The 25,816-nt window shown below is 59.5% G+C and overlaps 1 protein-coding gene across 5 annotated transcripts; it reads left to right on the top strand.

Annotated features, from left to right (window-relative positions):
* LOC123353482 (DENN domain-containing protein 1B-like) lies at positions 1-25,019 on the top strand. 5 transcript variants are annotated; one of them, XM_044994579.1, is made up of 23 exons: positions 1-124; positions 1,331-1,395; positions 5,077-5,120; positions 5,702-5,751; positions 6,636-6,755; positions 7,300-7,369; positions 7,506-7,586; positions 10,810-10,905; positions 11,231-11,284; positions 12,247-12,357; positions 12,878-12,978; positions 13,688-13,733; positions 14,232-14,333; positions 14,937-15,062; positions 15,893-15,994; positions 16,987-17,077; positions 17,786-17,826; positions 19,386-19,457; positions 19,808-19,864; positions 21,632-21,787; positions 22,808-22,863; positions 23,314-23,530; positions 23,898-25,019. In XM_044994579.1, exons 1-23 carry the CDS (start codon positions 108-110, stop codon positions 24,741-24,743), a joined length of 2,721 nt encoding a protein of 906 aa, XP_044850514.1. In that variant the 5' UTR covers positions 1-107; the 3' UTR covers positions 24,744-25,019. The 5 variants fall into 5 exon arrangements, 3 of the variants coding, with proteins under 3 accessions (XP_044850514.1, XP_044850515.1, XP_044850516.1); XM_044994580.1 differs by having other exon boundaries at positions 21,632-21,766; XM_044994581.1 differs by lacking the exon at positions 10,810-10,905.
* The last annotated feature ends 797 nt before the right edge of the window (positions 25,020-25,816 follow it).

The following is a 25,816-nucleotide window of genomic DNA, read 5'->3' on the forward strand; positions in this document are numbered from 1 at the left end:
CCCAACCCGGCCTTGAAATTTACCCTCCAGAGGTGCCGCGGGCACCACCCCCGTGGGAGGCAGCCAGCCTGGGATGCGACCGTGACGGGGAATGAGCAGTGAGAACCATGGGCTCGCGGATAAAGTAAGACCCCTTTGATTTTCTCTGGGTGCCGATCTCACGCAGGGCCTGGGCTTTAGCAGAAGGGATTTGCAGCCCCTCAGAGGAGCCCCCCGCCCCCAGCCTTCCTGCTGCATCGTTACCTGATCAGTGGAGAAAGTGAAATTGACTGTGGGCGACACCAAGGGGGGCAGACGGGGCCCTTTAAGACACCCCGTCTTCGCTGGTTTCAGTGCCTCAGGCCCCCACAGAGAGAGTGACACTGAGGGGATGGAAGATTTCTCCCTTCGGTGGGTTGGAGGCTCGGGCAGGGGGACGCCATGGAGAACTGGCCGCTGCAAAAGGGGTGGCAGGGACGGGGATCCCTAGTTTGGCAGGGTGCTGGCTCCTGCTGCTGTCTGGGCTGTGCCAGCTTTGGGATCCATCTCTTTCCAGCGCTGTTCACCAGCCGGGGAACCACGCTCAGGTTTGAGCTAGCCAGGCAGGTGAGCAGCCCTGGGTACCCCTGGGCAGGACTGCAGGAGCCAGGGGTGGGGGTTGTCCGCAGTTGGGAGGGGAGTTCCCCTCCATCCTCTAGGGACAGGCAGGATTATGGGGCGCACCAGGGGTGGTTTTTTAGCCCACTTGTGGAGCTGTTTCAGCTAACCCTGTTGCTGTCCTTTGGCATCTTCTAGCCAAAGATTCATCCTGCTTACGGAAGAATTCAGCCTCCCCTCAGAGAGGCGGGTCAGCGTTAACGTCCCCCTCATATGGGGGAAAACTGAGGCACAGAGAAAGGGAGTGACTTTCCCAAGTCACTCAGGCAGTCAGGGCAGAGCAGGAGTGAATTAGAACACAAGAGTCCAGATTCCCAACACACACACCCCTTCCCACTACACCCTACTCCCCACCCAAAGCTGGGCCTAGAAGCCAGGGGTCCCAGCTCTCAGTAATGTGTCTTATCTCCATGTGAGGGGTTCCCGTTCCATGTGGAGTCTGGATCCGTCGCCAGGTCCCCCTAAGGGGTGCCCAACCCCCAGCTGTGCCTGGCCTGTGCATTAAAAGTCGTGTTCCCCCCCAGGAGACAAGAAGTCTGAGCGGCCTAAATTGGGGCCTTCCTGAAAGGGTTTTCCCCCAGCGCCTCAGTGCAAACAGGCCTAAGATCAGCACGATCCTATGCACTGAGCTGTGTCCGTTCTCAGCCATTAGCCCCGACAGTGGCTGTAGGTTCCTCTCTTCTCCCCCCACCAGGGAAAATCCCCAGAAGACATTTGATTTGTTCTTCGAGGCAGCCTGCCCCACGTCTGCAGATGACGGTAAGTCCCTGAGCCCAGAGGCCAGCGCCGGGGCAGGTGGGTGGTGTGGGGTTTATCTGTGTTCTTAGAGGGGGTGGGCTGCACGGGGAAGGGCTGAGGTGAATGGAGACCAGAGTCATAACTTCAGGTTGTTGGTTCAAATCCAGCCTACCTTCCCTGGGGCTAAAAGTGGATCTCTGGTCTGGCAGTCAGGACTCCTGGGTTCTATTCCCAGGGGCTCATGGTTAGAGTGGGGGGGAGTCAAAATTCCTGGGTTCTAGTCCCAGCTCTGGGAGGGGAATTGAAGGGGGTGGTGCTCAGAGCCAGGACTCCTGGGTTCTATTTCCAACTCCAGGAGGGGCGGGACGTCTAATGGTTAGAGCAGAAGGCGGCCGTGGGAGTCAGGACGCCAGGGTTCTATTTGAGCTCTGGGAGGGTTCTGGAGTGTAGCTGTCTAAGTGGGGGCAGGGGAGAGGACTGAGAGTCAGGACTCCTGGGTTCTTTCCTAGGAGTGGGGGGGGGGTCTAGTGGTTAGAGCAGTTGTGGTTGCGTGTCTCTTCCATTGCCCTGTGAGCCAAAAGACCCATGGAAATAAGGGCCGTCCCATGGCATTTATGGGGGGTTGTCTTCACAAAGGACCCCATTTGGGATGGGTTTGGCAGCTGCAGTTCAGGGGAGACACGAAGAGCCTCCAGCTGTCTGACCTCGGGTGGGGATTTCCTCCGGGCCCCCGAGCCAAGCAGGGTCCAGCAAAGCCTGTGGTAGGGTTAGAGTCCTGGGGGTGCTGCAGGGTGGCAGGGGAACAGTGAAGGGGGGGGCTACGTCCCTTGGAGTCACTATGACTCCAATACCCCAGCCTGGTGCTAGGGGGTGGGGTGCTGCAGGAATTGGGGTGGGGGGCTCAGTAGGGGGTGCCCTCCCCTTGCAGTCCCTGTGGGCCCCACTGCCCCAGCATGGTGATAGAATTGATAGCTTCCCTAGCACTGTTTGTGTGTGTTGTGTGGTCAAGAGCTGAGGTGTTCATCCCACATCCTGTCTGTAGTTTATTCTGTTCTGCCTCCCTAAATCCTCCTGCAGTTTTCTTGTCCTGGAAACTGTTGTTCACTTCCTGTCCTAAACTGCTATATCTGGCTGTTCAACAGCCCTTGCATCCTACCCCAGCAATGGCTGCGCCTCAGTGCCGGGCGAAGGATCCCTGTGTAAACAGCCCCCTGCGTCCCACCCCAGAGGTGGCTGCCTCTCAGCACCAGGCGAGGGATCTCAGTGTAAACAACCCCCCTTGCCCCACCCCAGAGGCAGCTGCATCTCAGCGCTGGGTGAGGGATCCTTGTATAAACAGCCCCCTGTGTCCCACCCCCAAAGTGACTGTATCTCAGCACTGGGCAGGGTTCCATGTTTAAACAGCCCCTGTGCCCCACCCCAGGGGTGGCTGCATCTCAGCACCAGGCGAGGGAGTCCTAGGTAAACAGCTGCCACATGGCACCCCAGAGGTGGTTGCATCTTGGCACTGGGTGAAGAATTGCTATATAGGCATTACAACACAGCTCACAGTGGGGGTTACTGTGAGGTCCTGGGGAAGCAGAAACCCCTTCCCCATCCTCCTGCTGGGGGGAGGGAGCCGGCTCCTTAGGCAGGGCAAGGCCTGGGTTCAGAGGTGCGCCCCCCACCCCCATGCAGAGCCTAAGGGCCCTTCCGTCTGGGCTGCTCTCAGCAGCCACAGGAAGTGGCGAGGCGGGAGGTGGAGGCAGCTACCGTGTCTGGTGCGGAGCAGTGGAGGGGTGGGGGGGCATCCTGCCCTGCATGGAGGTAGTGGGAACCCATGCTCCTGAGTGCTACCTGCGGGGGGAGGGGGGAGCTGTCCCAATGGGAGGCTGCTCTCGGGGTGGGGGATGGTCCACTAAAGAATCCAGGTGCAGAGACCGACCTCCCCCGAGCCCCCGGCTCCCCCAGGGACCTGTGTGCATCACTCGCCTCCTAGGACCTTCGGACCCAAACAGTCCCCAGCTGCCGGGGCGGCTTCTCCCGGCCTGAGTCCCCTCCAGTGTCCAACCCCCATGGCCCAAGCAGCTCCGAGCAGTGGGGCCATCCCCCTGGTACCCCAGTCAGACCCATGGGCCCATCTAGGCTGGTATCCAGCCCCCCTGTGACCCCTGCCAGACCCATGGGCCCACCCAGCCTGGTATCCCGCCCACCCCCCATTATCCCTGCCAGACCCATGGGCCCACCCAGCCTGGTATCCCGCCCACCCCCCCGTTACCCCTGTCAGACCCATGGGCCCACCCAGCCTGGTATCCCACTCCCTGTTCCCCCAGTCAGACCCATGGGCCCACCCAGCCTGGTATCCCGCCCACCCCCCATTAACCCTGCCAGACCCATGGGCCCACCCAGCCTGGTATCCCACTCCCTGTTCCCCCAGTCAGACCCATGGGCGCACCCAGCCTGGTATCCTGCCCCCCTGTGACCCCACTCAGACCCATGGGCCCACACAGCCTGGTATCCTGCCCCCCTGTGACCCCACTCAGACCCATGGGCCCACACAGCCTGGTATCCCGCCCCCCCCCCGTTACCCCAGTCAGACCTATAGGCCCACCCAGCCTGGTATCCTGCCCCCCTGTTACCCCACTCAGACCCCTGGGCCCACACAGCCTGGTATCCTGCCCCCCTGTGACCCCACTCAGACCCTTGGGCCCACCCAGCCTGGTATCCCGCCCCCCGCCCCGTTACCCCAGTCAGACCTATAGGCCCACCCAGCCTGGTATCCTGGCCCCCCCCCCCCCCCCCCGTGACCTCAGTCAGACCCATGGGCCCACCCAGCCTGGTATCCTGCCCCCCTGTGACCCCACTCAGACCCATGGGCCCACCCAGCCTGGTATCCTGCCCCCCTGCTACCCCAGTCAGACCCATGGGCCCACCCAGCCTGGTATCCCCCCCCCATTACCCCAGTCAGACCCATGGGCCCACCCAGCCTGGTATCCCGCCCCCCTGCTACCCCAGTCAGACCCATGGGCCCACCCAGCCTGGTCTGTTCCCTGGGCAGGGGGACTGGCTGTCTCTTAGGGGTCAGGGAATGGGCTAACAGGGCACTTCCCCTCTGGGTTACAAGTTCAAAGCCAGGCCTCTCTAGTAGTATCCTAAAGTCATTACCATCCAGTGGTGCTGATCGGTGGCCTTTATGAAATGGTTTGGGGTTCAGGGGGAGCTGAAAGCCAGGACTCCCTGGTTCTATTCCTGGCTCTGGGTGGGGAGTGGGGTCTAGTGGTTAGAGCGGGGGAGCCAGGACTCCCTGGCTCTGGGTGGGGAGTGGGGTCTAGTGGTTAGAGCGGGGGAGCCAGGACTCCCTGGCTCTGGGTGGGGAGTGGGGTCTAGTGGTTAGAGCGGGGGAGCCAGGACTCCCTGGCTCTGGGTGGGGAGTGGGGTCTAGTGGTTAGAGCGGGGGAGCCAGGACTCCCTGGTTCTATTCCTAGCTCTGGGTGGGGAGTGGGGTCTAGTGGTTAGAGCGGGGGAGCCAGGACTCCTGGGTAATATTCCTGGCTCTGCCACTGTCTTTGGACAAGTCACTTCCTCTCCCTACTCCCCACTGGTGAGGGAGTGTTATAAACAGAGTGGGGGTAAAACCTGTGACAGGGAGGTTGTGGGGCTCAGGGGCTGGGGGGTCTGGGGGGCAGGGGTGTCATCGCGGCTCTCTCTCTGCTTTCCCCACAGACCCCCAGGTGCTGAGGCAGTTCCCAGAGGAGTTCGATGACCAGGTCTGCGCCTCGCTTCTGCGCCCCGCTCTGCCAAGCGCCATGTTTCCCCTGTGCCAGTGGAGGCCAGTTGAGCATCAGCCACTCACCCCACTGTGTGCTGGGGTCAGGCTGGTGTGTGGGCCCGGAGCCATGGATCTGGGCTTAATCTGCCCAACGTGCATCTAACCCAGTATCCCCCCTGCCCAGAGATCACACCCATGGGCCCAGCTAGCCTGTGCTCTCCCCCTCCCTGCCCCCTTGCTCAGACCCATGGGCCCCTGTTGCCCTGCCATCCCAGATCAGACTCATGGGCCTCTCTGGCGGATTAAACCAGCGAGAACCACGGGGGCTGTCTGCATCCAGCAGCCTGGGTCCAAAGAATCCCCCTTAAATTCCTCGCAGCTCAGCCCTGGCTTCTCGTCTGTTGCAAGGGCTGGGGTGTTTGATGGGGCTTTTTGGCCCTAGGGGTCTTTCCCTCCAGGCGGGGGCAAAGAGCAGACAGGAAATAAAGACGATCTGGCCTTCGCCCCCACCCTGGTGTGCTGAGTCTCTGTGATTTCTGCACTCGGGGGGGGGTGTCATTTTCACCTTGCCTTCTCCAGGAATCCATCCAGATGCTGCCCAAATTCTGCTTCCCCTTCGACATAGAGAGGTACACGGCTGCGCGGGTGCACGTCGGTCCGTGCGCGTGCACGGGGGCCGGGGGGGGGGGGGGGTTCTGTCCTGGGGTCTCCTCCGCCCAGTAAATCTCTCCGGTCTATAAGGCCTGGTCCCGGCTGAAAGCCATCCCACGCTGCATGAGGCCCCATTGCCCCTGTCCAAGCTGGGCTGGTGGGGGCGGGGGGCGGCTGTGGTGGAGCCTGGAGGCATCTTGATCCTGCCATTCGGGCCAATCTGATCAGGTGCTTGGTCTACGCCTCCTAGCTGGGGACACCGGCTGTTCCACCCTGCGGTCAGTGGCTCATGGCGGGAAAGTAGCCATGGGTCAGGCCATAGGCGTCCCTGGGCGGTGTCTAGTGCAGGAAGCAGTGAGGGCTGAGGGCCAGCCTCCCCGACCCCGCGCGCTCGGGAGGAGGATGAAAGGGAGAGGAAGGTGCTGAGCACCTGGCAGGATCAGGCCCAGTGAGCCCAATACACCACGGTTGGGCCCAGCAGTGGTATTCGAACCACTAGACCCCACTCCCCTCCCAGAGCTGGGGGTAGAACCCAGGAGTCCTGGCTCCCAACCCCCTTCTAACCCACTAGACCCCACTCCCCTCCCAGAGCTGGGGGTAGAACGCAGGAGTCCTGGCTCCCAACCCCTCTCTAACCCACTAGACCCCACTCCCCTCCCAGAGCTGGAGGTAGAACCCAGGAGTCCTGGCTCCCAACCCCCTCTCTAACCCACTAGAACCCACTCCCCTCCCAGAGCTGGGGGTAGAACCCAGGAGTCCTGGCTCCCAACCCAGGCCCAGGTTGGGATGGCAGGGGGCTGCGGTCGGCCATTAGCTTCCTCCTCTCCCGTCGGTCTCACCGGGTGCCCCCCCGCCCCCGCAGGGTAAAGGAGAGCTCCGTGGTGCAGAACTTCACCTTCGCCCTCACCGATCTGGAGGGGAACCAGCGCTTCGGGTTCTGCCGCCTGGCCGGGGGCTTCCGGACCTGCCTCTGCATCCTCAGGTACCGCGCCATGCAGCTGGGAGTGGGATGGGGGCTCCGCCAGGGGGCGCTCTCCCCTCCCTGTTAGTGTTAGGCGCACTAGGGGGCGCCAGGCTGCTGCAGGCGCCGTGTTTCAGAGCAGCTATAAAACCACGATCCCGGCCAATGTATCAACCCCCACGCTCTGCCAAATTCCTGCTCCGTCAATTGCTTCTATTCCGGTGGAACCCTGGATTTAGGGTTCTTCTTCACTCAGCACCGGGCGAAGGACCCCTGTATAAACAGCCCCCGCGCCCCACCCCAGAGGTGGCCGCATCTCAGCGCTGAGTGAAGGATCCCTGTATAAACAGCCCCCGCGCCCCACCCCAGAAGCAGCTGCCTCTCAGTCACTTCATCGCTCTGTACCTCAGAGGGAACAGCCCTTCCTTTGTCTGTTCAGACCGTGAGCTCTTCGGGGCACAGACTCTCTCTCACTCAAGTCTGTTCAGCGCCCGGCAGGATGGGTCCCCTAGTGGCTACCCTAACACAGACAATAAACTGCCCCCCGGCTTCTCCTTTTTCTTAGTTACCTGCCGTGGTTTGAAGTTTTCTACAAGATCCTCAACAACATTGCCGACCACTTAGCCAAGGAGCAGGTGAGCCTAGGACTCCTGGGTCCTTTCCGGCGGCTACCTCCACCCCCAATCTCGCTACATCCTGAGCATCTTGTCACTCCCTCGACCCCAGCTCCATTTGGACAGATCCGTTTCATCTTTCCTCTCTCCCCATCAGCTGAATGAACTGACCGAGCTCCTCTCCGCCCTCTATTGCCACCCGGTGCCCCAGCTGAACAGCCCCGTCAACCTCGAATTTGTAAGTATCAGCTCAGTCTCTCTCACAGGGGGGGCGCTGCCTTCCCTCCCGGTCCATGAGCCATCTGTATAGGGCGCTACCAAATTCACCATCCATTGTGGTAAATTTCACGGTCGTAGGATTAAAAAAAATCATGAATGTCACGGTTTCCGATATGTAAATCTGAAATTTCGTGGTGTTGAAACCGTGGGGGTCCCGACCCGGAAGTGGTCGTGGGCGGATCGCAAGGCTATTGTAGGGGGTTGCCACCTTCACTTCTGCACTGCTGCTGGAAGGGGTGCTGCCTTCAGAGCTGGGCTCCCAGGCAGCAGCGACATAGCTTCCTACAGTCGAGGGGGGGGGAGGGCGGTCCCGTAGGTGGGTCTGACCTGGCCCCGGGAGTGTTCCATGCAGGGGAAGAGGAAGTCTGGTCCTTCCCTAGCCCAGCCAGGACTAGCAACTGGAGCCCCCAGCCGGGGTACCCCCAACCCTGGCCCTCCCTGCTCCGGGCCATTGCTCAAGGCTTAAAGGGGCCTTGGGCTGGCTCTGTGTGTGTGTGCGTGTGTGTGGGGGGGTATAGTGCCCCTCCATCCCCAGCCACGATGCCCTGGGTGGTCACCCACCCATAGACCAGCCCTTCCCCCTCCCAAAAGTGACACCCCCCCACCCCACCAGACCATGCCACCCTCACTTCTGTGTTGCTGATGGTGGGGCGCTGCCTTCAGAGCCGGGCTCCTGGCCAGCAGCCCCCACTCAGGCCACCCAGTTCTGAAGGCAGCACAGAAGCAAGGGTGGCAATACCGCGATCCCCCTACAGTTTCTTGGGGGAGACCAGATTTCATGGTCCATGATGCATTTTTCAAGGCTGTGAAATGTAAGGCCCTACATCTGTGGCATTGAGGCAGAGCTGTGAAGAGAGAGGCACCTGCAGGGAGGATGGTGATTTTGAACCAGATTCTGAAATGAATGCAGAGCCGGTGTTGGGGCTTTCTTGGTGCACGGGGGACAATATGGACTGGGGAGGATGAGATCTGGCCCATGCCAGACTCTGGAGAGGTGGGAATTGAACACACAGATTCTGGGATTCCCACCTTCTGTCTGACTAAGCTTTGGAACAGGGTAAAACTTACAGCTAGTTGGAAAATAAGTTGCTGATTTCTTTTCCCCCATAGCAAAATTTTGCCAATCAAAACTTTTTAGCTTTTCCGCCAAATTTTCTGCAGAAAATATTCGACTTTTTGGCTGAAAACCAAAATATTTCAATTCAAACTAGTGCTGACGGGCCTTGTGGGAGTTGTAGTTCAAGTGCCTCACGCGCCCATTCTCTATGGGCCAGCTCCCTGGTTGGACTACATCTCCCAGGATGCAGCACCTTCTCCCCTTGTACTGAAGGGCAGGGGTGTGGCCTAGGAGTCCTTGGCTGTGGTGTATCCTGGGAGATGTAGTCAAACCACAGAGTCCTTCTGTCATGGAGTCCCCGGGCAATGCTCTGGAACTGCTCCCCACCAAGCCAGGCAGGACTCTGGGGAGCCTCCTCTCCCTTGGAGCAGACTGTCCCCAGGGCAAGAAGCTCCCACGGCTTCACCTCCTGGGTCTCTCCTTGGAGCATTCAGCATCCTCTGCCCGTCCGTGCGCTTCCCACAGCGAGTCGCCCCAGCGGGGTCCTGGGGAAGCCACAGGGTCCTGCCCCCCCACTTTGCAGTCAGACGTGACTCTCAGCCAGCCAGTAACACAGAGGTTTATTAGATGACAGGAACACGGTATAAAACAGAGCTTGTAGGTACCGCGAACGGGACCCCCTCGGCCGGGTCCATTCTGGGGGGCAGTGAGCCAGACACCCACATCTGCACTTCACTCCTCGTCCCCAGCCAGCCCCAGACTCAAAACCCCTCCAGCCCCTCCTCCTCTGCTCAGTTCCTTTCCTGGGCCAGGAGGTCACTTGACCTCTTTGTCTTCAACACCTTCAGTTGGCACCTTTGCAGAGGAGGGGCCCAGGCCATCACTTGCTAGGAGACAGTGTCAGGCATTTATGTACACTGGCCTTTTGTTCTGCAGCAATCACACACCCTTATTCCATCACCTAGATACTTAAGAACTGCATAGGGGACACTGAGGCACCAACACAGTATTCAGAGAAAACATTAAGAACATTCCCAGTTCGTCACACCTTCCTACAGTGGAGAACGGCAGCATGAGACACCAAGGTGCCATTTTGAGTTGACATATTTTGGTTTGGGGCCAAAATATTTCAGGTTGGGGTATTTTGACAAGATAGCGACACTTTCCAGGGGAAGCAGATGATTTCTGGGAGGTAGCAGGGAATCCATTTAGTCGAAAACTCAATTTTCCATTGAAAAATCATGGCTCTTCAATCTAGGGGCAGAAAGGCTAACAAGAGCCCGTGCCCGGGAGTTGAGATTAGCCAGGTTCAGACTGGAACTAAGGCGTACGTGTGTGGAAACAAGTGAATGGAGAACTGATATTTAGCTTTTCCCACAACAGAAAAACCAGGGGTCACGCACTGAAATGAACAGGCAGCAGATTTAGTCCAAGCAAGAGGAAGTATTTTTTCTACGCAATGCACAATTAACAGTGGAACTCACTGCCTTGGGATGTTGTGATGGCCACAAGCATAGCTGGGTTTAAAAAAAACTAGAGACGTTCATGGAGGCTAGGTCCATCGATGACTATTAGCCAAGGTCAGGGATGTAACCCCATGCTTGAGGCGACCCTATATCATAGACTCATAGAGTCATAGACTTTAAGGTCAGAAGGGACCATTATGATCATCTAGTCTGACCTCCTGCACAATTCAGGCCACAGAATCTCACCCATCCACTTCTATAACAAACCCCTAACCTATGTCTGAGTTACTGAAGTCCTCAAATTGTGGTTTGAAGACCTCAAGCTGCAGAGAATCCATCTGACTCCCAGAAATCAGGAGGGGACAACGGGGGTGTATTTCTCCATAATTGCCCTGTTTTGTACACTCCCCCTGAATCTCTGGCCACTGTCGGAGACAGGATACTGGGCTAGATGGACCAATATGTTCTTACTGGTTGTTTTTCTAAAAGGTCTGATCTGGGAATTATTTGGGGGAAGTGTTATGGCATTTTGGCATTAAAATCTCTTAATCCTCCGGACCCCACCAACCAAGCCCCCTCATCACGCTAAGGTGCACGGTTGTCCTGCTGGTGGAGCGCACGCGCGTCTCTATATTTTTATCCCCTCGTTGTCCCGGAAGGACCAGAAGTTGAACAAACTGAGAATAAGCACCGGCAGCTTTCTGAATGGCCGACACAGAGACCGGAGCCAGGAGCCGGCAGGCGGGACCGAGTCGGTGAGTCGGGAAACTCCGCCCGATTTTAACCAGCCGGAGTGTGCCGACTAACCGAGCGATCCCTGACAGTGCATGGTTCCCCCCCCCCGTCCCCCCCGCTGGGCGGTATGATCACCCCTAACTGGTGGCACTAGGGGGCACCTGGAAGAAGAGGACCCCCGAATCTTCTCCCCTCTCTAACCAGGGGAGCAAACTCAGCCGCCAACTAATTACAAGCTTAATGATGATTAACCCTGTGTGGCTTGGGTGAACAGCACTAACTCCGCAGCACGGCGCCCCCTGGTGGTGGGGGCCGTGCTAATGCCACCCCCCTTCTCCATTACAGCCCTCCTACTTCATTGCCCCGGACCTCGGCAGCCTGCCTACCATCCCGGAGAGCGTAAGTCCCTGCGCCCCCTCCCGCGACGGGCGGGTTTGGGGGCTGATTCAGGGGTGCGAAGAGCAGAGGCAGTGGAATGGGGAGGTGCCCTGGTACTGAGTGGGGGTGGGGGGAGAACACTGCAGGGAGACTGAATGCGAGCAGTGAAGGGAGAGGAGGGGGTGCATTACACTGTATGGGGGCAGGGTGGGGTAGGCAGGGGGCTGAGGGGGAGAGCACAGCGTGCTGCAGAGTAGGGGAGGAGGGGAGTGCATTGCATTGCAGGAGGGGGAGGGGAGAGGACACTGTGCTGCAGAAGCGGGAGAGCTCACTGCACTGCAGAATGGGGGGAGGGGAGAGCACACTACACTGCAGAAGCGGGAGAGCTCACTGCACTGCAGAATGGGGGGAGGGGAGAGCACACTACACTGCAGGAAGGGAAGAGTGGCAGAACACACTACACTGCAAGAAGGAGAGAGTGCACTGCGCTGCAGGAGGGGGAGCGGGTGCTCACTGTGCTGCAGAAGGAGGGAGGGGGAAAGCGCAGCACACTGCAGAGTGGGGAAGGGGAGAGCATAAGGCACTGCAGGAGGGGGAGAGCTCAGTACACTGCAGAATGGGGGAGTGGCAGAGCACACTACACTGCAGGAGGGGGAGAGCTCACTACACTGCAGAATGGGGGGAGTGGCAGAACACACTACACTGCAGGTGGGGAGAGTGCACTGCGCTTCAGGAAAGGGAGAGCGCACTGCGCTGCAGGAGGGGGAGCGGGTGCTCACTGCGCTGCAGAGAGGGGAGGGGGAAAGTGCAGCACACTGCAGAGGGGGGACGGGAGAGCACAAGGCACTGCAGGAGGGGGAGGGGCATGCATTGTGTTGAAGAGGGGAGTGCACTGCATCGGGAAGGACAGAGGGGGAGATGGGAGGAAGGGGAAGAGGGGGGAGCCCGGCACCTCTAACTTCTGCCCCGGCCTCCGCCCGCAGCGGAACCTGACGGAGTTCGTGGTGGCCGTGGATGTGCCCAACATGCTGCAGCTGTACGGGAGCATGCTGTACGAGCGGCGCATCCTGCTCACCTCCAGCAAGCTCAGCACGGTGAGGGGCACCGGGGGGGCGCACTCAGCTGTGCACGAGCACACACCCACTGGGGAGGTCGCAGGGATGTGCCCTGGCACATGCATGAAGGAGGGGGTGTGGCGATGTGCCCTGGCACATGCCCACTGGGGGGGGTCGCAGGGATGTGCCCTGGCACATGCATGAAGGAGGGGGGGTGGCGATGTGCCCTGGCACACGCCCACTGGGGGGGTCGCAGGGATGTGCCCTGGCACATGCATGAAGGAGGGGGTGAGAGGATGTGCCCTGGCACATGCATGCAGTGGGGACGCGAGGACATGCCTTGGCAGGGGCCCTGGGGGTGCTGCTGAGGGAGAGGTGCCCTGGCCCACGCACACAACCCACTATGGCCTAGGGCCAGGACTTGTGACACCCCAACATACACAGGACATTTCTTCAGGCCCCTGCCTCCCCCAGATCTCTCTGTGTCCCCCCTCCCCAGCTCGGTGACCCCTGCCCCCCACCGGAGCAGATCTAAAGCTGTGTCTGTGTCTGTCCCCAGCTCACGGCCTGCGTCCAGGCCTCCTCCGCCATGCTCTACCCCATGTACTGGCAGCACATCTACATCCCCACGCTGCCCCCACACCTGCTCGACTACTGCTGGTAAGGGCACGGGCAGCCTCTGGCAGGCTAAGCAGGAGCGGGCCGGGTGGGCTCTTGGAGGGGCGGGGGACCGCCAGCATGCTTCAGAGAGGTGGGAGGGGCGCTCTCCCCTGGCAGTCAGTATCTCAGACTGGCTCTAGGGGGCACTGTGCTGCAGGGAGCCGGGTGGGGGCTCAGCAGGGGGCGCTCTCCCCTGGCAGTCAATATCTCAGACTGGCCCTAGGGGGCGCTGTGCTGCAGGGAGCAGGGTGAGGGCTCTGTAGGGGGCGCTGTGCTGCAGGGAGCAGGGTGGGGGCTCTGTAGGGGGCGCTGTGCTGCAGGGAGCAGGGTGGGGGCTCTGTAGGGGGCGCTCTCCCCTGGCAGTCAGTATCTCAGACTGGCCCTAGGGGGCGCTGTGCTGCAGGGAGCGGGGTGGGGGCTCTGTAGGGGGTGCTGTGCCTTTTCAGCCAGTGCCAGCCCCTGCTTGGCCCCACGGGGTGCCGTGCCACAGGGAGCGGGGCGAGGGCTCAGCAGGGGGCGCTCTCCCCTTAGGGTCAGTGCCGGACCCAGTGTGGCGCTTGGGGGCACTGGGCTATAGGGAGCGAGTTTTGGGGGGCTGATCTCGTGCATTGATCCCTGTAGTCTCTGCTTTGAGGCACAGGTGCTACCGGGGCCGGGCAGTTTACGCTTCATTTGTCTGCATCTCATCAGCCTCCCTCCCTTCCCGCAGCGCCCCTATGCCCTACCTCATCGGTGTCCACTCCAGCCTCATGGAGGTGAGTCCCGCCCCTCCCCAGCGCCCCCTGGGGAGTGCAGCCTGCACTGCAGGCTGGGGAGGGGGGTGAGTCCCAGTGCAAGCTGGGGCTGCGGGAGGCCTGAATCTGGGGGTCCCCCAGGATGCAGGGGGGAGCTCCATCCGTTCCCAGGAGGAGATCTGGGACTGGGGGAGGGGGGCGGGCTTGTGTGGAGAAAGGGGTCCCACAGCTTCATGGGGGGGATTTACTCAGCCTTTGCACAGGGGGTGGGTCTGATCCCCTGGATGTTCAGTCTGGATCTCGTGTCAAAGCTGCCATGTGCTAGGAGCTGGTGGGGGCCCCGGAGCTGGAGCGAAGCCGGGTGCCAAGCTACGGGCTCTGGCCCCTTGTGGGTTGCTGCCGGAGCGGGTTTCCCTGGGGGAAGGGCCGTGAGCCTGGCTGCCTGGTGGGGAGGTGCTGAGCGCTGAGGCCGGCTCCGGCTCCGGCCCCTTCCCCTCTGGACGTGTCCTCTCCTGGCAGAGGGTGCGGGGCAAGGCCTTGGAGGACGTGGTGATCCTCAACATCGACACCAACACGCTGGAGTCGCCCTTCCAGGACCTGGAGAATCTCCCGAGCGACGTGGTCAGTCCCCTACCCATCCCCTGTCTCCAGCACAAGCAGCTGGGTGAAACCCTCCCCCTGCCCCCGCCCTGGAGGGGACCCCCACAGTCAACCTCCATGATCCTTGGCAAGCCCCACGCTGGGCTGGATCCAAAGCTGCCACCCTGTGGCCTGGATCTCCCCAGAGACCCCTTCTCTCCTGTTCTATGCCCCCTCCTAACACCTTGGGAATGGGGAGGGGGGCTCTGCGCTCCCCCCGGCATCTCGTGGCTTGGCAGCCCGGAGATCTCATCCCCAGTGCAGACGACGCCCTTTGGCTGTGTGAGGAAGGAGGTTCCCCAGCCAGAGCTGGAAGTCGGCTTCCTTCTCTAGTGGCAACGTGATCTCTGGAGATCCCATGGACGGATCCTTCCGTCCCTTTCCAGCGGGACCCCAGGAGATGGAAGGAGCGTGATCTGTCGGGACCCTGTGGGATCTCCCTCCCTCCCCACTCTCATGGACTCTCCCATCTAATCCAGGGATCCATCTCAGCCTGAGTGTACCCCAAAGCCCCCTGGGGTCTAGGGCCCGCACCACGCGGCTGCCCCTCCCCATCCTCGCTCATGTGGGTCCCTCCTCTCCCAGGTGTCTCTGCTGAAGCTCCAGCTGAAGAAGCAGTCGGCCACCACTGGCGACGGGGTGGCCCGAGCCTTCCTCCGAGCCCAGGCGCTGCTCTTTGGCGGCTACCGCGACGCGCTGCTTTGCACCCCGGTGAGGCTGGCTTCCCTCCCCGCCCAGGGCGGGAGAGCATGCAGCGTAAGATAGGATAGAGTCGGGGACTCAATGTCTCCCCCTCGTGGCTAGACATTTATTATTGGTATCTGGGACCCCCAAACCTGGTCCAGGACCCTGTTGTGCTAGTTGCTGTATATTATTTATGAGGTGTATCACGGTAGCACCAGGGAATTCCAGTCAAGGGCAGGACCCCACTGCGCCAGGTGCTGTACAGACACCGAACAAGAAGATGGTCCGTGCCCCATGTGTTCCCCTCCAAGGGTTCCCCGTTCTCTGTATGGCAGCCCATGTGTTCCCCCTTTTTTCCGGGCCCCACCCTGCGAGTGTCTGCACACCCGTAAGCAGCCGTGCTGCCACGGGCAGGGAGACCGGCAGAGTAGCATAGAGCAATCAGCCTTCTAAGTGTCTGTCTTCTCCCCGCGTCCCTCTAATGCCCCCCTTCCGGGGGGGATTTCCTGGAAATCCAGGGGCCGCTGTGGGTTTCTCTGTGCAGGGGGAGGCGCGAGCCCTGAGTGACCCCCAAGGATTTTATGTTGCAGAGCAGCTGCCCTGGGGGTGGGGGGCTGAGTTCTCCGGAAACGCTGAGGAACCATCCAGGGCAGCTGGAGCGCCCGGCTGCTGGCCCAGTAACTACCACATGGTCAGTGCCCTCAGGTGCTTTGGGCTACCTGCCAATCCCCGGTGCCTAGAGCAACCTGGCGTTCCCGGTCTGGGGCCCCGCTCCAGACCCCCCCCCCCCGAGCTGTCTCTGAGCTGGGCCCCAACCTCCTCCCCCCATTCACCCTCTTTGTGCCCTCCTCCCCCAGGGCCAGCCCATCTCTTTCTGCCAAGAGTCCTTCCTCAACCATAAGTCGAGCACCATGCGGGAGTTCCTGCTCAACGCCGTGCACCTGCAGCTCTTCAAACAGGTAAAGGGGGGAGCCTGGGCCTGGGGGTGGGAGGCCCAGGAATTCTGAGGCCTGGACCTGAGACCCCCAGGTACATTGGTAGCCCCCATCCAGTGGGAATGATGCACCCAGCCCCCTCCCCATGTGTGTGACCTTCTCTCCTGGAGGGGTGAGGGGTGCATCTAGGAGAGTTTGGGGGGCAGAGGGGGCCTGAGATGGGGGGTTGGTTGGGTCACCCCATCCCGGGTCATATTTTCTAGGGCTTTAAGGTGTCACATCACCACAAAAGCCATTAACGAACGGCCGCTCTCTCCCCCCATTGCTCCCATTGCCCTCCCCCATGTCCCCCATAATAATTTATGCTCCCACTGTATTATGTGCTCTCCCTGTAATGTCCCCTCTAATGGTTCCCCCCTCTCCATCTGCCCCCCCCGTGCTCTCCTCTAATGGTTCCCCTTCTCCACCTGCCCATGTACTCTTCTCTAATGGGTCCCCCCCTCTCCATCTGCCCCCCCGTGCTCCCCTCTAATGGTTCCCCCACTCCATCTGCCCCCGTGCTCCCCTCTAATGGTTCCCCCCCTCTCCATCTGCCCCCCCGTGCTCCCCTCTAATGGTTCCCCCACTCCATCTGCCCCCCCGTGCTCTCCTCTAATGGTTCCCCCCTCTCCACCTGCCCACATACTCTCTTCTAATGGTTCCCTCCTCTCCATCTGCCCCCCCATGCTCTCCTCTAATTGTTCCCCCATCTGCCCCTGCCATGTGCTCTCTCTAATGGTTCCCCTTCTCCATCTGCTCCGTACTCTTCTCTAATGTTTCCCCCCTCCATCTGCCCCCCATGCGCCTCTCTAATGGTTCCCCCTTCTCTATCTGCCCCCTGTAATCTGCCTAATGGTTCCCCCCTCTCCATCTGCCCCCCATACTCCCCTCTAATGGTCCCCCCTTCTCCATGTGCTCTGTGCGCTCTCCCCGACTCCCCTTGCACCCGCGTCTCCCCCACGCCACCCACTTTTCAGTTCATCGACGAGCGCCTGGAGAAGCTGAATGCCGGCGTGGGCTTTTCAGATGTGTTTGAGCAGGAAATCACCAACAGCGGGTTGGCAGCGGGTAAGGAGGGTGCAGCCACTGACCGCACCTCCCCCGGGGGGGCAATAGGGGCGCGGTGCCCCCAGTGCGTACACAGCGACCGTCAGCAGGCGGGATAGAACCAGGGACCTCTGGAGCTGAGTGCATGAGCCTCTACCTCAGAGGTCTCAAACTTTTTTACTGGTGACCCCTTTCACACAGCAAGCCTCTGAGTGCGACCCCCTGCCAACAAATTACGCACTTTTAAATATATTTAACACCATTATAAATGCTGGAGGCAAGTGGGTTTGGGGTGGAGGTTGACAGCTCGCAACCCCCCATGTAATAACCTCGTGACCCCCTGAGGGGTCCCGACCCCCAGTTTGAGACCCCCTGCTCTACCGCATGAGCTAAAAGCCAACTGGCTGTTAGCTAAAGGTCTAGAGCAGACTCATTTTCTCTCTCTCTCTCTCTGTAAGTGGTCTTGGTGCCACTAGATGGGACAGAACACCACACCCAGGAGGTGTGTGGGTTACACCTGCAGAAGTGACCCTTTAACGGTGGTGCCACCAGGGTTCCCTCACAATGCACCAGGGGTTGGCAGTGATGGTAGGGCCAGCCTGGCAATATGCACCTCCTCACCAGGGCGGGGGTCAGGCTTGGGGGCAGGGTGGGTAAGGACCCCACTTAGGGCCCTGAGTCACTCATGGCCTGGGAATTTACATCTCTCCCTTTTCTGTCCCTGTGCAGGTAACCTGAGGTCGTACCAGCTGTGGGTGGAGAGCCTCAAGGTATGGAGCTGCCTGATAGCAGCTTGTGGGGTCCACTGGAGAGGGTTGTGAAGTGGTGTGAGTGCAGGACTGAGAGCCGGGAATCCTGGGTTCTATCCCCAGCTCTGGGAGGGGAGTGGGGTGTAGTGGCTAGAGCAGAGGGGCTGGGATTCAGCGCTCCTGAGTTCCATTCCCAACTCTGGGAGGGGAGTGGGAACCCGGAGGCCTGGGTTCTATTCAACCCTGCCACTAACTTGCAATGTAACCCGGGGGGAGTCACTGCCCCTTTCTGTGCCTCAGTTTGCCCCCTCTGTAAAATGGTGATAATGCCAACCTAGCTGCATTAAGTATTACCTGCAGCTTCTAGTTCACTGGCTAGCGGCAAAGGGCCAAATTATTCCGAGGCAACATGTTAAGTTCCCTGTCAGTAAATGGGTCAAACTGGGCCCAAATCCAGACCCCCTGGAAATCAAGAGGAATTCTGCAATTGATGTCGGGGGGAATCAGATTTGAGGTTCAACTGGTGCATTTTACACCATGAAAAGCCGGACCCATTGACAGGAGAGGGGCCAAGATCTAACCTCCGCAACCCTGCAGGCTGGGAAAGAGCAGGTGAATAAGTCATAGAAGAGGTGAACGAAAGTAGCTGCGGCCCTGCTTTAATTTACCGCTCGCTGTGTAAATTAACTCCCCTGGGGCGTGTAGCTTACACATGCTCCTTAACACACCACCTCTGAATTAGTAGCTTGATTCTGATCCCGTTAGAGTTAAATCAGGAGCAGCTCCACAGAAGACACTGGAGTGTCCATAGTGGATTGAGAAGCTCAAGCCCTTAGATGCACTGACAATATTATGGTTTACTGTTGCCTCTCTCTTGAGAGGTACCAGATGCTCAACACCTGACATGCCAGCTTCCAATTGGAGGAGAAATCAGTGATATGGAGTCTGGGCATATTTGCAACTAGTTTATGTACACTCTATACACCACTCTTGGAACAGAGGTGTCACCAGCTGCACGCAGGCCAATCCCCTTGTTCAGGAATCCCAGCCCATTGAAAAAGTCCCTGCCCAGGGTGCAACGCTGCCTCAAGAATCGATGCCAATCGGAGACCAAGAGGGAGCAAACTGTCCAGCTGATGTCCCAGCTCCCGCTCCCTGGACCTTAGCACGGCCCCCAAATTAACTGCCACCCGCAGTGTGTGTCTTCCCACGACTGACCGTTCGCTCGCCTGCTGAAAAAAAAACACGCTTGGAGACCACATGTCCCAGCGCCGGCCTCCAGCTGATTCTAGTTAGCAGGACTGTGGCAGAGAGCAACCCCTCACTGCTTGCAACAGCTCCCACTGGAGAAAATACCATTGCAAAACTAGCAACAATGCGGTGCTGCTGAAAGAAAGACTGTGTGCGATAGCGCCACCTGGTGACTCCTGCCACAACTGTAGCCACCCACAGGCTCCCTCTAGCCGCAGGACGGTCAGGTTACTTGTGTCAGGGGGAAAGACGAAGCTAAGGGCTGCAGGAGGCACCAGGGGCCTATAGGGGTCGCTCCAAAGCAACATCTCTGTGCTTTGTCTTGCCAGAAAGGCGGAGGGGCCCTGATCCACACTATGAAGAACAAGACGAACCCAGCCGTCAGGAACATGTACAAATACGTAAGGTCACCAACTGGCTACACGGTCTTCCCCGTTCACTGGGCTCTGATAGCGGGGGGGGATCTTATCCGTGTGTGGGGGAGTTCCCGGGGGCAGAGGTATTGCAGGGGGATGCAGTCGTGTGTCTGTGCGGGGTCCCAGGCCTGGGGTGTCGCAGGGGGAAGCAGTCGTGTCTCCGTGTGAGGGGTCCCAGGCCTGGGGTATCCCAGGGGGATGCAGTCGTGTGTCTGTGCGGGGGGTTCCCGGGGGATGCAGTCGTGTCTCTGTGCCAGGATCTCTGAGTGGACAGTGGTATAACACCATAAAGAGCCAGGAATGGCCTTGTCACCCCTCTCTCTCCTCTCCTCTAGGCCAAGAGCCACGCCCGAGACAGGCTGAAGGAGATGCGAAGTCGCTTGAGGTACAGGGTAAGATTCCTACTGCAGCAATCCTCTTTGGGCTGGGGGATCCCGCCCAGCCTCCCCGCCCCCAACCCCCAACTCGGAGCCAGGGATTCCCCCTTGCTGAGGAAATTTCCCCTCCCTCCAGCTCCCCTCTGATCAGTGCTTCCTGGGGGATTGGGCGGGGCAGGAGCTAGGAGTGGCAGGTCATAAGGAGGGTTAAGGGTAGTAGATTGTGAATGGGGTTCAGCTCTGAGGTTGTAGATGAGAAAGGGTTAGGAGACAACAGGGGGGCTAAGGGTTCGGGTCAGGGGTAATGAGATCCTAAGCTGGCCAAGGAAACTTTCTAGTCTTCTGCCAGGGCAGATTCTACCTGGAGTCCCCATGATGCTCTGCTTGGAGATCCCCCTTGAGGGTCTTCAGAAGAAGACAAGAGGGTCCTTAGGCTGAGGCTCCGGAGATGATCAGGGAGATGCTGGGATGGGGGCCTCATGTAGCCCGTCTGCTTCCTGCCCTCGTCCCACAGGGATAGGGTGAAGCCCCCTCCCCACCGAGATGCATTGAGCTCCAGATGTGCCCCCACCCCCGTGACCTTTGCCCTCACCTGCCGGGCTAGCTGGCCGATTGAAATGTCATGAAGCCCCTATTAATAGCACTGGGGTTTGGAGCTCCGAAGCCACAGGTTCGAATCCCGCCCCTACTCCCATGTCAGCCGTGGCCAAGAGCACCTCGCCATGTGGGAGCATTTACTGCCACCCAGTTGCCAGTGGGCTGGGCCTCCATGTCACCCCCAGACCAGCCACCTGAGGTAGAGATAAGGAGGTGTTAGTACCGTTATACAAGGCACTGGTGAGACCTCATCTGCAATAGTGTGTGCAGTTCTGGTCTCCCATGTTTAAGAAGGATGAATTCAAACTGGAACAGGTACAGAGACGGGCTACTAGGATGAGCCGTGGAATGGAAAACCTGTCTTATGAAAGGAGACTCAAAGAGCTTGGCTTGTTTAGCCTAACCAAAAGAAGGCTGAGGGGAGATCTGATTGCTCTCTATAAATATATCAGAGGGATAAATACCAGGGAGGGAGAGGAATTATTTAAGCTCAGTACCAGTGTGGACACAAGAATAAGTGGATATAAACTGGTCATCAGGAAGTTTAGACTTGAAATTAGATGAAGGTTTCTAACCATCAGAGGAGTGAAGTTCTGGAATAGCCTTCCAAGGGGAGTAGTGGGGGCAAAAGACATATCTGGCTTCAAGACTAAGCTTGAAAAGTTTGTGGAAGGGATGGGATGATGGGATGGCCTAATTTTGGCAATGAATTGATCTTTGACTATTAGCGGTAAATATGCCCAGTGGTTTGTGATGAGAGGTTAGATGGGTTGGGATCTGAGTTACTAAAGATAATTCTTTCCTGGGTGTCTGGCTGCTGAGTCTTGCCCGCATGCTCAGGGTTTAGCTGATCATCATATTTGGGGCCGGGAAGGAATGTTCCTCCAGGGCAGAATGGCAGCGGGCCTCGGGGTTTTTCACCTTCCTCTGCAGTGTGGGGCAGTGATCACTTGCTGGAGGATTCTCTGCACCGTGAAGTCTTTAAACCACAAGTTGAGGACTTCAGTAGCTCAGCCATAGGTCAGGGGTTTGTTACAGGAGTCGGTGGGTCAGATTCTGTGGCCTGCGTTGTGCAGGAGGATCAGACTAGAAGATCATAATGGTCCCTTCTGACCTATTAGTCTATGAGCCTTGCCTGGGAGTCTGCTCACAGTCCTCCTGCCTGGCCCCCTTTCCCCCTTCCAGGACTTGGGCCAGGCTTCATCCCTGCAGCGAGGCGGCTCCCTGAAGTGTGACCAGCTCTCAGGCCCCATCCTCCCCCGGAGCACCCAGTCCGAGTGCCTGCAAAGCCGGCTGCCCATCACCCAGCACTTTGGGAAGGTCAGAGACTGCGAAACCGCTGTAAGGAGGGGGGGGGGGAATCTGGACCGGGGTGGGGATGCACAGATAGTGCTCTCCCAAATGTGGAACATCAGGAAGGAACTAATGGTGGGATGTGGGTAGTTCCCGGTGCAGATGTGCAACATCTGGTGGGAATAATAGGGCATGCGGGTAATCCTCATGCAGATGTGAAGCATCTGAAAGGGAATAAACAGGGTATGTAATTAATGCAGATGTAGAACCACCGGTGTGGGTAACGGGAATGCACAAATAGTCCGGCTCCCCAGATGCGAAACATCTGGAAGGGAATAAAGGGAGTATGCAGTTAATGCAGATGTGGCACATCTGGAGGGAATAATGGGGGTATGTAGTTAATGCAGATGTGGCACATCTGGAAGGGAATAAAGAGGATATGCAGTTAATGCAGATGTGAAACACCCGGAAGGGCATAATGGGGGTATGCAGTTAATGCAGATGTGGCACATCTGGAGGGAATAATGGGGGTATGCAGTTAATGCAGATGTAGAACATCTGGAATGGAGTAAAGAGGGTATGCAGTTACTGCAGATGTGGCACATCTGGAAGGGAATAAAGAGGATATGCAGTTAATGCAGATGTGGCACATCTGGAGGGAATAATGGGGATATGCAGAGCAGTCTCACCTGGATGTGGAACCTCCGGCACGGGTAACATGCACAAATAGTCCAGCTCCCCAGATGTGGAACATCTGGTGGGAATAACGGCAGCGTGCGGGTAATCCTCATGCAGATGTGAAACATCTGGAACCCATAGCAGGTAGTTTGGGAAGTGAATCGCTGCCCCCGCCCAGAGAGCCCTTACTCATCTGAGTAGCATCTGGGGCAGGGGCGCAAGGCGAGCTCTGCCTGGCTGGCACAGATCAGGGAGTGGTGGGCATGGAACGGCCTGGGGGGCAGGGAGGGCCTGGCCCCAGCGACCCCCCCCTCATGCTGGAGGGGCTTGGAGTTGCACTGCCAGGGGTGAGCCGGGGGATCAGCCTCTTTGACCCGTGTTTCCTTGCAGTCCCGACCCCTGCGACCCAATAAACGCTGCAGCGGGATGGAGCTGGAGGCCCAGAGGTAATGGGGGGGCACGGGGGGCTCTGGCTGGGGAGGAGCACAGATATTGGGGGCAGCACAGATGGCCTGGGGTGTGGGCTGCAGGGCGTGTCTGTTTACATGTGTGCTGGCACGTGTGGTCAGCTTCACGCCTGCCACTTTCCATGGGGCTTTTGATGCAGCCGGCCACGTGGGTGGCCAGCTTTAATACATCAGCATATGTGTCACGTGTGTGGGTGGACCTGCGTGTTGGCACGCGTGACGGCTGACATGACTATTCCACTTTTTTTTCCATGCATACTGGCACAGGCTGAGAGTTTGACATGACCCTGTGTTCCCATGTCGGTTGACATGCATTTTGACACATGATGTCTTTCGTGCACCAGCTTCTTGCCATGTTTTCTGTATGTCAGTTTCCACATGTGGCTGTAACATGAATGCCCAGCCCACCCTTTCCCCCACATCTCTCAGGGCTGCCCCGGCAGAAGGCCATGAGGCTCCCCTGGGCTCTGATGCCATCCCTGATGGGGGGGAGCTGGACAAGAGCTTCCTGGAGACGGGCGAGATCGACCTGCTGGGTGAGATCTTCGAGACGCTGAGCCTGGCAGCGCCCAGTGGACGGGGGCTGCTCTACGGGACCCGCAGCCTGGACTTCTGCAACATGGAGGAGGGCGGCTGCTACACCAGGGTGAGCCCCCGCCCCGTGCACCTCCCCCCGTGCTGCCCCTCCCCCACAGGCACCTCCCCGTGCTGCCCCTCCCCCCCGTGCCACCCCTCTCCCACAGGTACCTCCCTGTGTCACCCCCCGCACCCCCCCGTGCTGCCCCTCCCCCCTGCACCTCCCTGTGCCACCCCACCTCTCTCCCCCCAAGTCTTTCTCTTGGACTCTCTCTCCCCCCTGATTCTGCCCCATCCCTCTCTCACCTGATTCCACCTCCCCCACAACTTTTCCTCTCCGCCCCTCTTCTTTAGCCCCTCCCCCCACCATTCCTCTCCAGCCCAGGTCTCTCTCCCTGCCCCTTGCTGCACCAACCCTGGCTCCTTGTCCCTTCCAGCTGAGGCACACGAACCCCAGTGAGGAGAACCTGAGCAGGCGCCAGGCCCGGGACCACGAGTGCTGGCTGCTGGCCGAGGAGGACGACTCGTCCCTGGAGTTCGCCCCCCCCTCTTCAGAGGAGGCCTCCCTGGCCGAGGAGGAGGCTGGGGACTCCCAGCATGCTTTGCTGCTGCCCGCCAAGGCCACGCGCCCGGCGAGCGGGATGTGGGACCGCGGGATCAATGAGGATGAGGAGGGCCCTCCCCAGCCAGCTGAGGGGGTAGCAACGCTCAGGGTGCCCTGGCACAAGCCCTTCCAGCTCGGGGAGGAGGAGCTGGGGGGCAGGGCAGCCGGGGGGCAGGGAGGGGCTGGGGCAGAGCTGACACCAACCACGGGCTCTCTGGGGCCGCCTGAAGAAGAGGGCACAGGAGGCCACCCTGAAGCAGCCACTACAGGGCCAGAGTCTGGGCAGGGGGTGTGCAGGGCAGAGCCCTGCCCCAAACAGGATAGCCCCGCCCCTGAGGTAGAGCCCCGCCCTGAACAGGATAGCCCCACCCCTGAGGTAGAGCCCCGCCCCGAACAGGATAGCCCTGCCCCTGAGGTAGAGCCCCACCCCGAACAGGATAGCCCCGCCCCTGACATTGAGCCCCACCTCCCACCCGATAGCCCCTCCTCCCCTAGGGTCCAGTCAGCTGTGGCTCTGTTCCAGGCCAAAGTCTGCAGACAAACTGACTTCAGGGGCGGGGGCCCCCGGCTGGGGGCAGGGGCCACCCTGCCCAGCTCATCCTGGCCGGAGCTGGAAGAAGCCTCCCAGCCCCCGGCCCTGCCCAAGGTATCGGAGCTGAAGAAGAGGTTTGAGTCCTAAAAGGCTGGCGCCATGGAGAGAGCTGCACCAGGGGGCCCGTGCTGAGCTACGGACATTGCTGCACCAGGGGGCCCCCGCTCAGCTGCACCAGGGCTCCACAGGGGTCCAGGGGGTGGTGAGCTGCACCAGGGGACCCCCAGGCTGCGCTATGGGCAGAGCTGCACCAGGGCACCCAAAAGCTACACTGCCCCGCTCGGCTCAGGACAATGGGGAGACGCTGCCCTGGCTCCAGCCTGCTCCACAAAGCCCGCGGGGGGGGCTCTGAATAAATGCTTATGGTGGAACCGCCAGGTGGTTGCTGTTCAATCGGCCGTCCCACAGTGGGGCTCCGCGCTCGCGGGCAGCTGCAGTTTCCCCTCCCTTGGCTGACCGGATCCCCGCCCTCTGCAAAAAATGCATCACTCCGCAAGGGTGAGAGGGCGTGGGCCCCCGTCCCCATTTTTTTTTTAATTGATCCCAAAGTTAGTTTATTTTACAAAAAAATAAAAGTTGAATTTGCACAGAGGAGGGAAAACACAACATTCTATAAACCCAGCTTAAAAAGCCACCCTCCCAGCACCCAGAGGGGCAGGTAACCCTGCCTCCTGCTCCTCGCTGGCCCTGTAGGACTGGCTTCCTACAACTAGGGAAACTGAGGCACGAGAGGTGACGTGACTTGTCCAGGGTCACCCAGCGGGTCTGAGGCAGAGCCTTCCTGGCACGACCAGCCTCCCTTTCTAGCCGAGCGTCGGGGCACGGCTTGAGTTACATTGCTGCATAGTTGGGTGCAGAGAAGGGGTAAGATTAGCACCATGGGCACCTAAACCCCCTGGGTCCGAGGCCCAGCTCCTCAAAGGGCAGGAGGTGCCTAACTCCCATTGATTCCAACGGCAGCCTAAATCCCACATGGCTCCCAGCCCTGCTTCAGGCGTCACAGCTGAAGAAGAGATTCGAGAGCTAGAAGGCTGGCGGTGGGGACAGAGCTGCACGAGGGGGCCCCATGTGGGTGGAGTTGCACCCAGGGGCCCACCCTGAGCTGTGAACAGCTGGTCCCATGTCAGGACCCCAGCCCTGCTGCAGTTCTTTGTATTATC

The sequence above is a fragment of the Mauremys mutica genome, chromosome 20 (genome assembly GCF_020497125.1).
Source record: "Mauremys mutica isolate MM-2020 ecotype Southern chromosome 20, ASM2049712v1, whole genome shotgun sequence".
Lineage (NCBI taxonomy): Eukaryota > Metazoa > Chordata > Testudines > Geoemydidae > Mauremys > Mauremys mutica.

What these genes read in the sequence shown, in the direction of transcription:
- LOC123353482 (XM_044994579.1), top strand. An exon ending in TTCCCCTTCGACATAGAGAG is followed by an intron (nt 5,752 to 6,635) that starts GTACACGGCTGC and finishes CCGCCCCCGCAG; the next exon opens with GGTAAAGGAGAGCTCCGTGG. An exon ending in GAAGTCGCTTGAGGTACAGG is followed by an intron (nt 19,865 to 21,631) that starts GTAAGATTCCTA and finishes TCCCCCTTCCAG; the next exon opens with GACTTGGGCCAGGCTTCATC.